Source organism: Mustelus asterias, unplaced genomic scaffold (assembly GCF_964213995.1).
Source record: "Mustelus asterias unplaced genomic scaffold, sMusAst1.hap1.1 HAP1_SCAFFOLD_559, whole genome shotgun sequence".
NCBI classification, from domain to species: Eukaryota; Metazoa; Chordata; class Chondrichthyes; order Carcharhiniformes; family Triakidae; genus Mustelus; species Mustelus asterias.
In genome coordinates, this window is record NW_027590509.1 from 93,232 (window position 1) to 110,422 (window position 17,191).

The following is a 17,191-nucleotide window of genomic DNA, read 5'->3' on the forward strand; positions in this document are numbered from 1 at the left end:
TACAGTGAGATTGGTTGACTCACAGTGTTACTGATGTCTGGGTGTGATGTTGAGAAATCGTGGACTCTGTTTTGGTCACGCCTGTCATTATGCAATACTCCATAACCCTTGATTCCCTTACTGGTTAAAAATCTGTCTATCTCAGCCTTGGCTAGGTGCTGGATGGCCGTTGCAGATATGATGGGCTGGAGGGCCTCTTTCTGTGCTGTAAAACTCTATGATTCTACAATAACAAGAAGATTGTGTCGTTGGCATGTCTGACCACAATTTGCCTGTTAATTTAAATATACCTCTTGAAACCTGAATGCTAACGTTTAGGATACATGTTGTAAATAGTTTTATCTTTCTGATCTTGCATAGTAAAGTTAATTTCTCTTTCTTCAAACTCTGTGGAATTTTGTGACTTTATTCAGTGAACAAGTGTCTCAAATCTCAAGCTTTGTCTATGTTAAATAAAATGTCATTGGTCACTAACCGGATCTCGCCAACACTTGGAGCTCTGGCCAATGATCATAACAAAGTAGATGATTCAAACTGATGTTGCCAGTGCAGTACTGAGGGAGTGCTGCAGTACTGTCCTTTGGGATGAGATGTTTTCCCTCTCAGGTGGATGTAAGAGATCCCATGGCACTGTTTTGAAGAAGGTGTACAAGATTATGAGAGGTGTGGACAGGGTGGATCGGAAGCAGCTGTTACCCTTAGTTGAAGGGTCAGTAATGAGGGGGCATAATTTTAAGGTGATTTAGAGGGGATTTGAGGAAAAGATTTTTCACCCAGAGGGTGGTGGGAGTCTGGAATGCGCTATCTGGGAGGGTAGTAGAGGCGGGAAACCTCACAACCTTTAAAAAGTATGTGGATGAGCACTTGAAATGTCAGAACATTCAAGGCCATGGGCCAAGTGCTGGAAAGTGGGATTAGTGTGGATTTAGTGTAGTTTTGTTGGTACAGGCTCAATGGGCTGAAGGACCTCTTCTGTACTGTATGACTCGATGACTCTAAGAACCAGGAGGGTTCCCCTGGACAATATTTATCTCCTAACAGTTGCGAAGTTGGGTTGAGTAATTGTAGATTGGGAAGTAGGAAGTTAAAATTTTGGTGTTTGGAAAACCGTAAAATGCTATGGGGGAGGGAGGGGGGGGGGGAGGGGGGAGGAGAGGGGGGGGGGAAGCATTGCATAGTCCCGGTAAAAGCTGGTGCTTTTTCCGTGCTTAGAGATTAAAAGTGCAAGTACACAGAGAGCCCAAACTGAAACATTTGTATTGAAAGGCCGAGCAGCAGTTTTTCCAAAACAACAGGCTTTTGAATTTAGCCAATTTGAATCAAGCACTTAGATACCAAGAACCTATTAAATTTAAGTCTGATGGTTTTGACAATCTAGGACCAATCCTATTGTGGAAAATACTGATATGCCATCAGGGGTATAAATGAAGGGGCAGTGGAACAAAGAGAGAGAGAGAGCAACTGCCGCCTTCTAGAGTTAACAGCTCTTAGTTCAGCTCTCCATTCTAGAGAGAGAGAGAGCGAATTGCTGGCTCTCATAGCTTCACCTATGTCTTAAGAGAAAGCACTATCGAAATAGCAAAGATACTAAAGAAGAAAGAAGTTCCAGACAGAAGATTCAACAGAGAAGGCCCAGAACATTCCAGAAGATGCCAAACGTGATTGTAATTTTGAGAGTGACTAAATTCTATTTTGTTAAGGAGTGGAAATTGTATTTATCTGAACAGCATTCCATTAGAATCGTGTTTTATCCGGTTCGTTACTAGTTTAGTTAATTTGTTCACTGTTAGTTAGATAAATTAATTGTTACGTGTTGATTTTAGAGTGAGTGTCAGGGATTTATTTTGTATTTAACCACTAGGAGTTGCCGAAGAGCGGGTCACACCACTTCACACACACTTTTTACAGATTATAAGGTGAGGTATTCCTCTTTGAGTGGTTAGGTGTTAGTTCTCAGAGGGGGGCATCAACCTCTGCTTTATAACAGATTGGGGGCTCGGGTTCGGGCTATGACTAGTCCTCGATCTTTACTTGTTGTCGCTTAAATCAAAAGTGGGGAAATGGTTCTTAAAATTGCTAAAGAGATTCTGGGGGTCGAAGATGCTTCCCAAATTTGCCAAGGAAGCTTAGAAAGACAGAAAAAGACGACACTTGTAGAATTAGCAAACAGGCTAAAAGTGGGTTTAACCAGGGATAATAAGAAAGCTGAAATTGTAACGGAGTTATCCAATCATTTAGGCATATCAGAGAAACAGTCAAGTGCAGTGGAGTTAGAAAAAAAATAAATTGCAAATGAGACAATTGGAGCTAGAAAGTGAACTGAAAAGGCTGGAGTCAGAGAAAGAAGAAAGAGAAAGATTGTTCGAGTTGGAAAAGATGACGTTGGAACTTGAAGCAAAAAGACTTCAAATGACTGAAGTAAAAGTGCAAGATAGAAGTGATGATGGGCAAACTCATCGTGGCCAACCGCCTGGTGGGGATACATACAAATATGTCCAAACATTAGCAAAATTTGATGAAAAAGATGCAGAAGTCTTTTTCATTTCCTTTGAGAAATTGGCTACACAGATGAAATGGCCAGAAGAGGTGTGGGTAACGTTAATTCAGACCAAAGTTGGTAAGCAGGGCTACTGAGGTGTTTGCAGCGCTGTCAGAGGAGGTGTCAGGAAAATATGAAGAAGTAAAGAAGGTTGTTTTGAGTGCCTATGAATTAGCATCGAGACAACGGTTCAGAAATGTAAGAAAGGAACCAGGTCAGACTTATATCGAGTTTGAAAGAATTAAACAGAGCAACTTCAATAGATGGGTGGGAGCATTAAAGATAGAAAAGATATATGAGGTTATTAGAGATATTATTCTGCTGGAGGGGTTTAGAAACTCATTTCCAGAAGTGATAAGAACACATGTTGAGGAACAGAAAGTTAAAACAGTGAGAAGAGCTGCAGAGATGGCAGATGAATACACATTACTGCATAAATTGACATCTAGCTTCCAACAGCAATTTCATTCCATGAGGGATAGAAATTGGGAAAGAGGGAGATCCTTCAATGAAAAACAAAAATGTAGATCACATTGGGAACAGTTTACCACCTGTGATAAAAGAAACCCAAGAAGGTGGAAAAGAGGTGAAAGACCTCGGGTGTTTTCACTGTAATAAGGTCGGACACACTAAATCACAGTGCTGATGGCTTAAGAAAGGCACTGGGAAAAAGGATGTGGTAAAAGAGGCTCAACCAGTGGGATTAGCTAAGGCAGTGAGGGAAATTCCAGAGAGGTCGAGGAGCTAAAGGAGAGTGCACAGCCTCGGCACAGGCTGGATAGTAAGATAGCGTCTGATCTTTTCAAAGACTTTACCTGTGTGGGTAAGATTTACTCAGGTAGAACAGGAGGAGTAGGTAAAGAAGTTAAAATATTGAGAGATATGGGAGCTAGTCTGTCTCCAATAGTAAGAGGTGAAAATATTTGCACTCCTGAAATATTGCCCGAGAGAGTGGTAATCTGTGGAATAAATGGAGAGAGGAGTATGTCCCCTGTGTAAGATAAGGCTAGAAAGTCCAATCAAGACTGGGTAAGTGATAGTGGGAGTGATGGAAAACTTGGCTATTCCAGGAATACAGGTTATCCTTGGAAATGATATCGCTGGTTCACAGGAGGAACTGATGCTCATTGTAGTGGAAAAGCCAAAAGAAAACCAGGGAACTGAGGAGTTAAAAGAAAAATACCCTGGAATTTTTCCAGATCGTGTGGTGACAAGATCCCACAGCCATTAGTTAAAACAGGAGTGGGAGAACAAAAGAGAAAGATGAAGGAATTGAGGTCCAGCTAGCTGACACTCTGATGAGATGGTAAAGGAAAGACCTAAGCAGGTAGAGGATCAAGCAGAGGTGTCTAGCTCTAAAAGATTAATGGAGTTATAACAAAAAAATGAGGTGATAAAGGATTTATATCATAAAGCCGACTCGGAAAAGGAATCAGAGTGTCTTCCAGAATGCTATTACCTTAATAGTAAAATCTTAAGGTGAAAATAGAGACCTTGGCAAGTTAGTGCAGATGAGAAATAGGCAGAAGTTCATCAGACTGTGTTGCTGGTAGAATACAGACAGGAAGTATTGTGGGTAGCACAAGAGTTACCTGTAGGAGGTCATCTAGGGGTGAAGAAGATTCAGGCTAAGATACAGAAGCATTTCTATTGGCCTGGACTACATAAAGATGTGATTGAATCTTGTCGCACCTGTCATATGTATCAGATGGTAGGAAAGCCACAGGCAGTGATAAAACCAGCACCTTTGATGCCACTTCTCGCATTTGAAGAACCTTTTACACGGGTTATCATTGATTGTGTAGGTCCCCTCTCTAAAACCAGAAGTGGGAACCAGTATTTTTTTAACCATAATGAAAGTGTCTACCAGGTTTCCAGACGCAATTCCATTATGGAATGTCAAGGCAAAAAAGGTTGTGGGGGATTTGCTTGCTTTCTTTACCCGTTATGGATTTCCCAGGGAGATTCAGTCAAACGAAGGGTCCAATTTTACTGCTAAATTATTTAAGAGAGGCAAGGACTGATTAGGGACAGTCAGCATGGCTTTGTGAGTGGAAAATCATGTCTCACAGATTTGATTGAGTGTTTTTGAAGGGGTAACCAAGAAGGTAGATGAGGGCAGTGCAGTTGATGTTGTCTACATGGACTTTAGCAAGGCCTTTGACAAGGTATCGCACGGTAGGTTGTTGCATAAAGTTAAATCTCACAGGATCCGGGGTGAGGTAGCTAAATGGATACAACATTGGCTTGATGACAGAAGCCAACGGGTGGTTGTAGAGGTTGTGGTTGTTTTTCAAACTGGAGACCTGTGGCCAGCGGTGTGCCTCAGGGATCAGTGCTGGGTCCACTGTTATTTGTCATTTATATTAATGGTTTGGATGAGAATATAGGAGGCATGGTTAGTAAGTTTGCAGATGACACCAAGATTGGTGGCATAGTGGACAGTGAAGAAGGTAATCTCGGATTGCAATGGAATCTTGATCAATTGGGCCAATGGGCTGACGAATGGCAGATGGAGTTTAATTTTGATAAATGCGAGGTAATGCATTTTGGTTGATCGAACCAGGGCAGGACTTACTCAGTTAATGGTAGGGCGTTGGGGAGAGTTACAGAACAAAGATCTACGTCCTTGAAAGTGGAGTCACAGGTGGACAGAGTGGTGAAGAAGGCATTCAGCATGCTTGGTTTCATTGGTCAGAACATTGAATATAGGAGTTGGGATGTCTTGTTGAAGTTGTACAAGACATTTGTAAGGCCACACTTGGAATACTGTGTACAGTTCTGGTCACCCTATTATAGAAAGGATATTATTAGACTAGAAAGAGTGCAGGAGAGATTTACTAGGATGCTACCGGGACTTGATGGTTTGAGTTATAAGGAGAGGCTGGATAGACTGGGACTTTTTTCTCTGGAGCGTAGAAGGCTGAGGGATGATCTTATAGCGGTCTATAAAATAATGAGGGGCATAGATCAGCTAGATAGTGTGGTAAACCACTGTTATCTGTGGTGGTTAACCACTGTTAGTATTTATTATTACCTGCGTATGTGGCACATCCCTGTTGGTTCCGCCCAAGACTCCTCCCCCTGGTCCGGGTATAAAGGCGGTGGCTCCTCCCCCTAGCCTTCAGTACAGACCAGGTCACCAACAGGGATGGCTCCAAGTTCTTGCTAATAAAAGCCTATTTGACTTGCTCACAACTAGTCTTGACTCGATTGATAGTGCATCAGAAAGTCAGTATCTTTTCCCAAAGATAGGGGAGTCTAAAACTAGAGGGAATAGGTCTAAGGGGAGAGATACATAAGGGTCCAGAGGGGCAATTTTTTCACACAGAAGGTGGTGAGTGTCTGGAACAAGTTGCCAGAGGTAGTAATAGAGGCGGGTACAATTTTGTCTTTTAAAAAGCATTTAGTAAGCTACATGGGTAAGATGGGTATAGAGGGATATGGGCCAAACATGGGCAATTGGGATTAGCTTAGGGGTTTAAAATAGCATGAATTCAAAAACTCTGCTTCCACCACCATTTCAAGAGAGACTTCCAAAGACACTGAACCCCCAGAGAGAAAATGTTTCACCTTATCTCCATTTTAAACGGGTGACCACTTACTTTTTAACAGTGAGTCTCTAGTTCTACGTTCTCCCACAAGAGGAAACATCCTCTCCACATCCACCCTGTCAACACCCCCTCAGGATCTTATCTGTTTCAATCAAGTCGCCTCTTATTCTTCGAAACTCCAGCGGATACAAGGTTCACCTCTCCAAACCTTGCTCAAAACACCACCCACCCATTCCTGGTATGAGTCCAGTAAACATTCTCCGAACTGTTTCCAATGCATTTACACCCTTCCTGAAATAAATAAACAAGAGGAAACATTCTCCCACTATCAAAAACTTTTCATAATTTTAAAGATCCTATTAGTGATGGTATGGATCATCGCTTATCCCGCCACCAGCGTCACAGATTGTTGGTTCGCTTATCTCATTGCCATTTATGGGAGCTTGCTGTGCACATGACACGTTCCTCCCTGTTTCAGAACAGTGAGCATGCCTTCCCTGGCTGTGAGGTTGGTAGGGACGGCCTGAGGTCCTCAGTAATCAGGAGTTATGTTGAGCCGAGAGTGAGACTGCGGGTGGCAATGCAACTGAATACCAGGAGATGGCAGAGGCGGACAAGGCTAGTTTGAGGATGGAATTGCAAGGCCAGGAGCTGGGGGGAGACACAATCCTGACAGTAAAATGCTTCAGCGGAACTGAAGAAAGAAAGAGGACCTTTTAAGTATTAACATATTTGCTCACTTGAACAACTCTCCATTTCTGACATAATCTCTCTCTAACCCACTTTGAATCATAGAATCCCTACAGTGCAGAAGGCGGCCATTCAACCCATCGAGTCTGCACTGACAACAATCCCACCCAGGCCCTATCCCCGTAACCCCATGTATTTACCCTAGCTAATCCCCCTGACACTAAGGGGCAATTTAGCATGCTTAATCCACCTTACTCGCACATCTTTGGGCTGTGGGAGGAAACCGGAGCACCCGGAGGAAACCCATGCCGACATGGGGAGAACCTACAAACTCCACACAGACAGTGACCCAAGGCCAGAATTGAACCCAGGTCTCTGGAACTATGAGGCAGCAGTGCTAACCACTGTGCCACCGTGCCACCCATGGTACGGTGAGGTTGGGAGTGTGTTAATCTTATTTGAATGGCAGCTTCAATACAGCTTGTCTTTCATTCTCAATAAACACATGTACCATTTCCTGGAATCCTTTGCAGTGTAATTAAGAATGTGCATTTTGTTGCGTTAAATCCTGTTTCCATTTGTTCATTCTGCTCCAGATAGTTTTGAGTGCAGTTGCTAACTGTGGTGATTAACACTCAGTAAGCTTGCAATTATTGGTGCTGGGGAAATGGGAAACTTTCCCCGTTTCAAATACCCAGAGTACTGACTGGGGGGAATGGAGGGGCAATCTCACTCACTCGATTTGGGGGTGCTTCAGGGGGCTCACACTCTTAACTCCATTTCGGTCGGCTGTGGTTTCAGTCCCACTCCAGAGGCTTGGGTGCAAAAGGCGAGATTGGAGCTGCTGCATCTTGGACGAGACAGTAAAGGGAGGCCATGTATCTGCCCTCTCAGGTGGCATTCTCTTTGGAAGAGTCATCCGGGGAACTTCTAGCCAAGCCCTGAACCAACATCGCAAAAACCTGGTCATCTGCTGGCTGTTTTGTGGGATCTTGCCATGCCCAAATGAGTGACTGTCTTCCTTACATGATAATAGTGGCGACACTTCAAAAGTACGTTGCTGATGGTGGGTGTCCTGATGTTATGAAAGGTGTTGTGTAAAGAGACACCTGACAGTGTTATTCCAACCCTGTCTTGGGTCAGGGAGAAGCGAGGTGAGGATGTTCTAAAGATATTGATGACCCACCATTCTTCCCCACTGAGATATTCAATCGGGTGGCACAGTGGTTAGCACTGCTGCCTCACAGTGCCAGGGACCCGAGTTCGATTCTCGGCTTGGGTGACTGTCTGTGTGGAGTCTGCATGTTCTCCCCGTGTCTGCGTGGGTTTCCTCTGGATGCTCTGGTTTTCTCCCACATCTGAAAGATGTGCTGCTTCGGTGCATTGGCCGTGCTAAATTCTCCCTCAGTGTACCCGAACGGGTGCCAGAGTGTGGCGACTCGGGGATTTTCACAGTAACTTCATTGCAGTGTTAATGTAAGCACGCTTGTGACACTAATAAATAAACATTAAACAGATTTTAGGACAACAGACCGATGCTCTTTCTCTCCTCTTAGAGGTGCTGACCTGTGCTCCGGTCACAAGTGTTGGCAACAATTGGTTCCTTGCTGAAAGTGTGGTTTTTATGAGTGAGGTCAGACAGCGGGCCCTATTTTACCATTTTGATTCTCAGTGCTGGACGGGGGGGACTTGAAACTGGGAGTGTTTCAGATCCGACTTTTAGACCCATTCTCAGGCGCCTCCATACACACTCTGCCTGCAAAAATATCAGCGATTCCGAATTGCGCTGAAGAAGTCTGTGGGTGGGGCTTAATGCGCCTGAAACCCTGCAACTCCGATCAGTGCTTCCAACTGCGCCTGCGCAGTAAAAAAAACCTGATAGAATGCCCCTCCCCACCACATCCCTCCCGAGCCGGGTAATGCCTGCCCTGGCGGTCCGAATCGTGGCCATTGCCGGGCCTTGGTAAAGGGGGAACCGGCACAAAGGCAGGCGTGGTTTGCGCTACTCGCCTGACTTTACCAAGTTTTCGCAACAGGCGAAAACGGGCGCAACGCGATGGTAGAATCGGGCCCAGCATGTATTGCCAGGCAATTTGACTGTGAGAGGTATCGCAGTCTGGCCCTGTGCATACCCAACACACACTCTCGCTGTTAGTTAGAGACTGCTGGCTGATTTTATTTACTGCTCCCTGAGCCAGAGGTTCCTGAGGGTAGATGTGTGTAACTGAGCGAGTTAGAATCGTCACGACACAGAAAGGGACCATTGAGTTAGTGCCAGCTCTCTGTCGAACAATCCAGTCAGTCCCACTCCCCCGCTCTATCCCCGTCTCCCCACAAGTTTATCTTCCCCCAAGTGCCCATCCAATTTCCTTTTGAAATCTTTCATTATATCTGATTTCACCCCGTTCCTCATTTTACTCCCTGCACACCTTGCCCGAAACCTCATCTCTGTCTCCTTCAGTCCTTGTACCCTCAGCTAACGGCAATAGCTTTTCTTTGTCCACTTGATCTAAACCTTGTACACCCTTGGCAAATCTCCTCTCAATCTCCTTCACTCCAAGGAGAACAACCCCAACTTCTCCAACCTAACCCTGTAGCTAAAATCCTCCCCATCCCTGGCACCATTCTGATAAATCTCCCTCTTCACTGTCACAAGGACCCTCACACCCTTCCTAAAGCGACCAGAACTCAGTGCAGTCTTCTAATTGGTGCTTAACCCAAGCTTTATACAGGTTCAGCATAACTTCCCTACTTTTGTCCTCAGTGCCTCTAATAATGAAGCCCAAGATGCTTTGCGAACCGCTCTCAATATGTCCAGCCACCTTGAAAGATGCACACGAACCCACAAGTGTCTCTGTCCCTGCTCACTCTCCGGATTTCTGCCATTAAGGAATATCCAAAAAATCTCTTCTTTCCAATACAACTTCTATTTGTTCCTTCCACCTTCCTCCCTGGTTCTGTACGTGCTTAAAAACAGTTCATCATCAACAACTTCTTGTTCTATTATATAGAATTACATCAAATGTACGAGATCCTGTGGCACAGTGGGTTGGTGTCCCTGCCTCTGATCCAGAAGCTCCGGGTTCGAGTCCCACCCCAGGACTTGATGTCCAAGGAAGGTGAGTTCATAATGCGGCCATTTGGTAGTAAAAGCCACTAGCTTTCGGAGCGCTGCTCCTTCGTCAGGTGAGTGGGAGATCTCCTCAGAAACAGGGCACATAAAGACTCAAACTCAATTTACAGAATAATGGTAATCTTAAAGGTACAGACATTGTGAGAGGAGAGAGCGTTAAGCACAGGTTAAAGAGATGTGTATTGTCTCCAGACAGGACAGTTAGTGAGATTTTGCAAGTCATGGGGGTTACAGGTAGTGTGACATGAACCCAAGATCCCGGTTGAGGCCGTCCGCATGTGTGTGGAACATGGCGATCACTCTCTGCTCAGCGACTCTGCGTTGTCGTGAAGACCACCTTGGAGAGCGCTTACCCGAAGATCAGAGGCTGAATGCCCGTGACCGCTGAAGTGTTCCCCAACAGGAAGAGAACACTCTTGCCTGGTGAAGTGGACCTCTTCACCGCACAGGACCTTCAACTGATGCTATACACTAGATACATCGATGACATTTTCTTCCTTTAGACTCATGGTGAACAATCACTGAAACAACTATATGATGACATCAACAAGTTCCATCCCACCATCAGACTCACCATGGACTACTCTCCAGAATCGGTTGCATTCTTGGACATACGCATCTCCATCAAGGATGGTCACCTCAGCACCTCACTGTACCGCAAGCCCACAGATAACCTCACGATGCTCCACTTCTCCAGCTTCCACCCTAAACACGTTAACGAAGCCATCCCCTATGGACAAGCCCTCCGTATACACAGGATCTGCTCAGATGAGGAGGATCGCAACAGACACCTCCAGACGCTGAAAGATGCCCTCATAAGAACAGGATATGGCGCTCGACTCATCGATCGATAGTTCCAACGCGCCACAGCGAAAAATCGCACCAACCTCCTCAGAAGACAAACACGAGACACGGCAGACAAAGTACCCTTCATCGTCCAGTACTTCCCCGGAGCGGAGAAGCTATGACATCTTCTCCAGAGCCTTCAACATGTCATTGATGAAGACAAACATCTCACCAAGGCCATCCCCACACCCCTACTTCTTGCCTTCAAACAACAGCACAACCACAAACAGACCATTGTCCGCAGCAAACTACCCAGCCTTCAGGAGAACAGTGACCACGACACCACACAACCCTGCCACAGCAACCTCTGCAAGACGTGCCGGATCATCGACATGGATGCCATCATCTCACGTGAGAGCACCATCCACCAGGTACACGGTAAATACACTTGCAACTCGACCAACGTTGTCTACCTCCATACACTGCAGGAAAGGATGCCCCGAGACATGGTACATTGGGGAGACCATGCAGACGCTACGACAACAGATGAATGAACACCGCTCGACAATCACCAGGCAAGAGTGTTCTCTTCCTGTTGGGGAACACTTCAGCAGTCACGGGCATTCGGCCTCTGATCTTCGAGTAAGCGTTCTCCAAGGCAGCCTTCACGACATGCGACAGCGCAGAGTCTCTGAGCAGAGACTGATAGCCAAGTTCCGCACACATGAGGACGGCCTCAACCAGGATCTTGGGTTCATGTCACACTATCTGTAATCCACGACTTGCCTGTGCTTGCAAAATCTCACTAACTGTCCTGTCTGGAGACAATATATATCTCTTTAACCTGTGCTTAACCCTCCCTCCACTCACATTGTCTGTATCTTTGAGACTTAATTACCTGTAAAGACTCGCATTCCAACCATTATTTTGTAAATTGAGTTTGTGTCTTTATATGCCCTGTTTGTGAACAGAACTCCCACTCACCTGATGAAGGAGCAGCGCTCCGAAAGCTAGTGGCTTTTGCTACCAAATAAACCTGTTGGACTTTAACCTGGTGTTGTGAGACTTCTTGCTGCACTCTTAAAGTGCCATATTCTCCTCTTAAAGGGACAGCTCCCTCCAGGGGAACACATTTCAATAACTGCTGCTTTAATACTAACTTATATTTCTTCTCCCATTGCTCTTCTCTGTTGTATATCATTCCAAACATTTAAAATCCAGACGTGTAATTTAAAAGAGACTTATATTGGGCACATTTCCCAACACCAAGTCTCACTTTCCACCGAGGAGGAGGCCATTCGGTCCCTCGAGTCTGTTCCATCATTCAGCTAATTCATGACTGATCTGGGTCACCTACCTTGAATCTGTTAATACCCTTTGCCTGGAGAAAATTAATCAACCACAGTGAGGCCAGCACTGGATGAGGCTGGGAGCCATATGTCTCCCTTTGGAACGCTCCACCCCACTGTGGACTGTGGATGCTCACTCGATGAGCATAGTCCAGGCAGAAATCAATAGGACTTTGGGTGCCAAAGGAGATGGGGATAATGCAGGGAGGTGGAGTTGAGGTAGATGATTAGTCATGATCTTATTGAATGGCAGGACAGGCTTGAGGGCCCGAATGGTCTACACTAGCTCCGATTGAGAGAGCTGTATGCCCTTGAAGAAGTGAAACCAATCAAGGCACTGTTTTGTTTTTAAATCTTTTTGAGTCCAAAGTGACTGAATTATTCTGCCACCTTGTCTCTGTCACTTCTCTGGGCTAATCCCATGATCCAGGAATGTCTCCTTTGGTTAATGTTGTCCCTTGTACTTCTACCTGACAGGGGAGTTGGCACTTCCTCCACAGCAGATATGGCGGATTGGCAGTCACACTTTCGGAATAAAGATGAGGAGGATCCAGAGGAGGCAGAGGAAAACGAAGGTAGGTCAAATGTGAACCCGAGGTTTACAACGGCACGGTGGCACAGTGGTTAGCACTGCTGCCTCACAGCGCCAGGGACCCGGGTTCAATTCCCGGCTTTGGTCACTGTGTAGAGTTTGCACATTCCCCCCGTGTCTGTGTAGGTTTCCTCTGGGTCCTCTGGTTTCCTCCCACAGTCCAAAGATGTGCGAGTTAGATGTATTGTCCATGCTAAATTGCACCTCAGTGTCAGGGGGGCTAGCTAGGGTAAATGCATGGGGATAGGGCCTGGTGGGATTGTGGTCAGAGCAGACTTGATAGAACATAGAACAGTACAGCACAGAACAGGCCCTTCAGCCCACGATGTTGTGCCGAGCTTTATCTGAAACCAAGATCAAGCTATCCCACTCCCTATCATCCTGGTGTGCTCCATGTGCCTATCCAATAACTGTTTAAATGTTCCTAAAGTGTCTGACTCCACTATCACTGCAGGCAGTCCATTCCACACCCCAACCACTCTCTGCGTAAAGAACCTACCTCGGACATCCTTCCTATATCTCCCACCATGAACCCTATCGTTATGCCCCCTTGTAATAGCTCCATCCACCCGAGGAAATAGTCTTTGAACGTTCACTCTATCTATCCCCTTCATCATTTTATAAACCTCTATTAAGTCTCCCCTCAACCTCCTCCGCTCCAGAGAGAACAACCCTAGATCCCTCAACCTTTCCTCATAAGACCTACCCCCCAAACCAGGCAGCATCCTGGTAAATCTCCTTTGCACTCTTTCCAGCGCTTCCACATCCTTCTTATAGTGAGGTGATCAGAACTGCACACAATATTCCAAATGTGGTCTCACCAAGGTCCTGTACAGTTGCAGCATAACCCCACGGCTCTTAAACTCCAACCCCCTGTTAATAAACGCTAACACACTATAGGCCTTCTTCACAGCTCTATCCACTTGAGTGGCAACCTTCAGAGATCTGTGGATATGGACCCCAAGATCTCTCTGTTCCTCCACAGTCTTCAGAACCCTACCTTTGACCTGATGGGCCAAATGGCCTCCTTCTGCACTGTAGGATTCTACGATTCTAACATGCTGTACACCTCTAGATAATAAGAACATTCGAGGCTGATGAGACGGGTTTTTGATAGGAGAGAGAAACAGGCAGGGAAGTGGAGTTAAGGCCACAATCAAATCAGCCTTGATCTCATTGAATGGTGGAGCATTCCTGTTCCTATTTATTATGTTTAAGTACAACACACTGCGCACGTTTTGATAATTCTAATCCTGACCTGAAACCATAGCCTCGCCAGTGCTTCACCCAGATGTTATATAGGGTGGCACAGTGGTTAGCACTACTGCTTCACAGCGCCAGGGATCCGTGTTTGACTCTCGGCTTGGGTGACTGTGCGGAGTCTGCACATTCTCCCCGTGTCTGTGTGGGTTTCCTCCAGGTGCTCCAGTTTCCTCCGGAAAGATGTGCTGGTTAGGTGCATTGGTCCTCTGGTTCTTGATCCTTCCACCAATGGGAACAGTTTCTCCCTCTTGACTCTGTCCAGATCCCTCGTGATTTTGAACTTTTCCAAGGAAAACAGTTCCAACTTCTCCAATCTATCCACATAACTGAAGTCCCTCATCCCTGGAACCACCTGGACCTTTTCTGAAGCCGTCATATCTTTCCTAAATTGCAATCTCCAGAATTGGACGCAATACTCCAGTTGATGCTGGACCAGTGTTTTGTAAAAATTCATTTTCACTCCCTTGCTGTTGTACTCTGTGCTGTTATTTATAAAGACCAAGATCCCATGTGCCTTTTTATCCACTTTCTCAACTTGTCCTGCCACCTTCAGTGATTTATGCACATATACACCCAGGTCTCTCTGCTCCAGCACCCACTTTAGAATTGTTTGTTTTATTTTATATTGTGTCCTATGCATTCTTCCAACCAAAATGAATCAGAAAGAGGCTATTCGGCCCATCGAGTCTGCACCGACCACAATCCCACCCAGGCCCTACCCCCACATCCCTACATATTTACCCACTACTCCCTCTAACCTACGCATCTCAGGACACTAAGGGCAATTTTTAGCATGGCCAATCAACCTAACCCGCACATCTTTGGACTATGGGAGGAAACCGGAGCACCCGGAGGAAACCCACGCAGACACGAGGAGAATGTGCAAACTCCACACAGATAGTGACCCAAGCCGGGAATCGAACCCAGGTCCCTGGAGCTGTGAAGCAGCAGTGCTAACCACTGTGCTACCGTGCCGAATCATTTTACGTTTCTCAGCATTACATTTAATCTGATACTTGTCCATTCCATCAGCCCCGTCTTTGTCCTCTTCAAGTTTAACACTATCTCCCTGACAGTTCACAGTACTTCCAAGTCTTTCTTAATTCAATTTTTGCAAACACATTTCCAGCTTCATGACAGGTGGCACAGTGAAGGTATTCCTCCCATGTGACTCAGCCACAACTTCAGAAAGATCTGAATCCTTTCTCTCTCCACAGACACTGCCAGACCTGCTGAATTTTTCCAGCATTTTCCATTTTTATTTCAGATTTCCAGCATCCCCAGTTATTTGATTTTATTAGATGAGTAAAACGCTATCATTAAGAAACCCACCAACGCCTCTATTTTCTGAGGAGACTAAGGAAATACAACTGGAAGAATGCTTTCGATGATGCATCTGTAGGTGTTGGTGAGAGTCGTATGTCCGCAGATAGAAAGCATCCTTTCTGGTTGTATCACAGCTTGGTATGGGCTCCTGCTCTGCCCAAAACCGCAAGGAACTACAAAAGGTCGTGAAGGTAGCCCAATCCATCACACAAACCAGCCTCCCATCCATTGACTCTGTCTACACTTCCCGCTGCCTTGGCAAAGCAGCCAGCATAATTAAGGACCCCACGCACCCCGGACATTCTCTCTTCCACCTTCTCCCATCGGGAAAAAGATGCAAAAGTCTGAGATCATAGTACCAACCGACTCAAAAACAGTTTCTTAGGATCATAGAATCCTACAGTGCAGGAGGAGGCCATTTGTCCCATCGAGCCCGCACCGCCAACTATCCCACCCAGGCCCTATCCCCGTAACCCCACATATTTACCCTGCTAATCCCCCTGACACTAAGGGACAATTTAGTATAGCCAATCAACCTAACCCGCACATCATTGGACTGTGGGAGGAAACCCACGCAGACACGGGGAAAATGTGCAGACTCCACACAGACTTTCACCCAAGCCGGGAATTGAACCCGGGTCCCTGGCGCTGTGAGGCAGCAGTGCTAATCACTGTGCCACCGTGCACCCCTGCTACCATCAGACTTTTGAATGGACCTACCTCGCATTAAGTTGATATTTCTCTTCACCCGAGCTCTGACTAACACTACATTCTGCACTCTCTCCTTTCCTTCTCTATGAATGGTATATTTTGTCTATATAGCGTGCAAGAAACTATACTTTTCACTGTATACTAATCCACGTGACAATAAATCAAATCAAACCAGGGTGACACCCTCCCCCCCAACCCCTGCAGTCTTTCCGGGGCCTTCTCTGAGTGATGTCACTGCGGTTCTAGCGGTTAGAAGGTGTTGAGCCACAGCTATCGATTTTTTTTTACAAAAGAGAATGTATTACATCCACTCACAGAGATGCCCAGCTGTTACAAACACCATAAATCCCTCCTAATACAAAGAAGCGTGTAGTGGTTGGAGAATGATCACAACCTGCGATTACTCAGTTTTGTCACTGGCCGCTCTTTTCTATCAGTTAAGGTTGTGACGTGTTGATTTATGTTTCAGAGGACGTTCGATACGCAGGCAGGGACAGCTTAGTCTTCCTCATTGATGCTTCGGAGGCCATGTTTGAAATGAATGGTGAGGCCACTTCAGCATTCGACATGACTATTCAGGTAAGAGGAGACCAGTGACAGTGCTGTAGGTGACAGTCGTTAAGTATGTTCAGGGCTGAGGTAGACAGATTTTTAATCAGTCAGGGAATCGAGGGTCTTGGGGATAAGGCGGGAAAGTGGAGTTGAGGATTATCACATCAGATCAGTCATGATCTCATTGAATGGTGGAACAGACTCGATGGGCTGAATGGCCTCCTTCTGTTCCTATGCCTGATACTCTAATGGTCCTATAAAACCTGTCTCTCCCTCACATCTCTGAGAGACACACACACAGTCCCTCTTCTTGAAAACATTCAAGGCACATTTTTACCTCAAAAAAGGTTTTTGAAATTTGTCCTGATGTTTTTCAAAAATACTGTGAAGAAAATCTACCGTGCAAAAGGGACAGCACGGTGGCACAGTGGTTAGCACTGCTGCTTCACAGTGCCAGGGACCCAGGTTCGATTCCCGGCTTGGGTCACTGTCTGTGGAGTTTGCATGTTATCCCTGTGTCTGTGTGTGCTGAGTGTTTTAAGAACATAAGAACAAAAGAAATAGGAGCAGGAGTAGGCCATCTAGCCCCTCAAGCCGGCCCCGCCATTCAGTAAGATCATGGCTGATCTGATAGTGGTTTAGTTCCACTGACCCGCCCACTCCCCATAACCCTTAATTCCCTTCTTGATCAGAAAT

General features: G+C 45.8%; 1 protein-coding gene across 3 annotated transcripts in view; it reads left to right on the plus strand.

The window, feature by feature from the left end:
- Positions 1-17,191, plus strand: part of LOC144487039 (X-ray repair cross-complementing protein 6-like) — a 69,175-nt gene that overhangs the window by 13,532 nt on the left and 38,452 nt on the right. For all 3 annotated transcript variants that reach the window (XM_078205082.1, XM_078205083.1, XM_078205085.1), the window contains exons 2-4: positions 9,795-9,902; positions 12,529-12,626; positions 16,413-16,522. In XM_078205082.1, the coding sequence (XP_078061208.1) occupies positions 9,795-9,902; positions 12,529-12,626; positions 16,413-16,522 (316 nt within the window). The remainder of the gene's footprint in view (positions 1-9,794; positions 9,903-12,528; positions 12,627-16,412; positions 16,523-17,191) is intronic.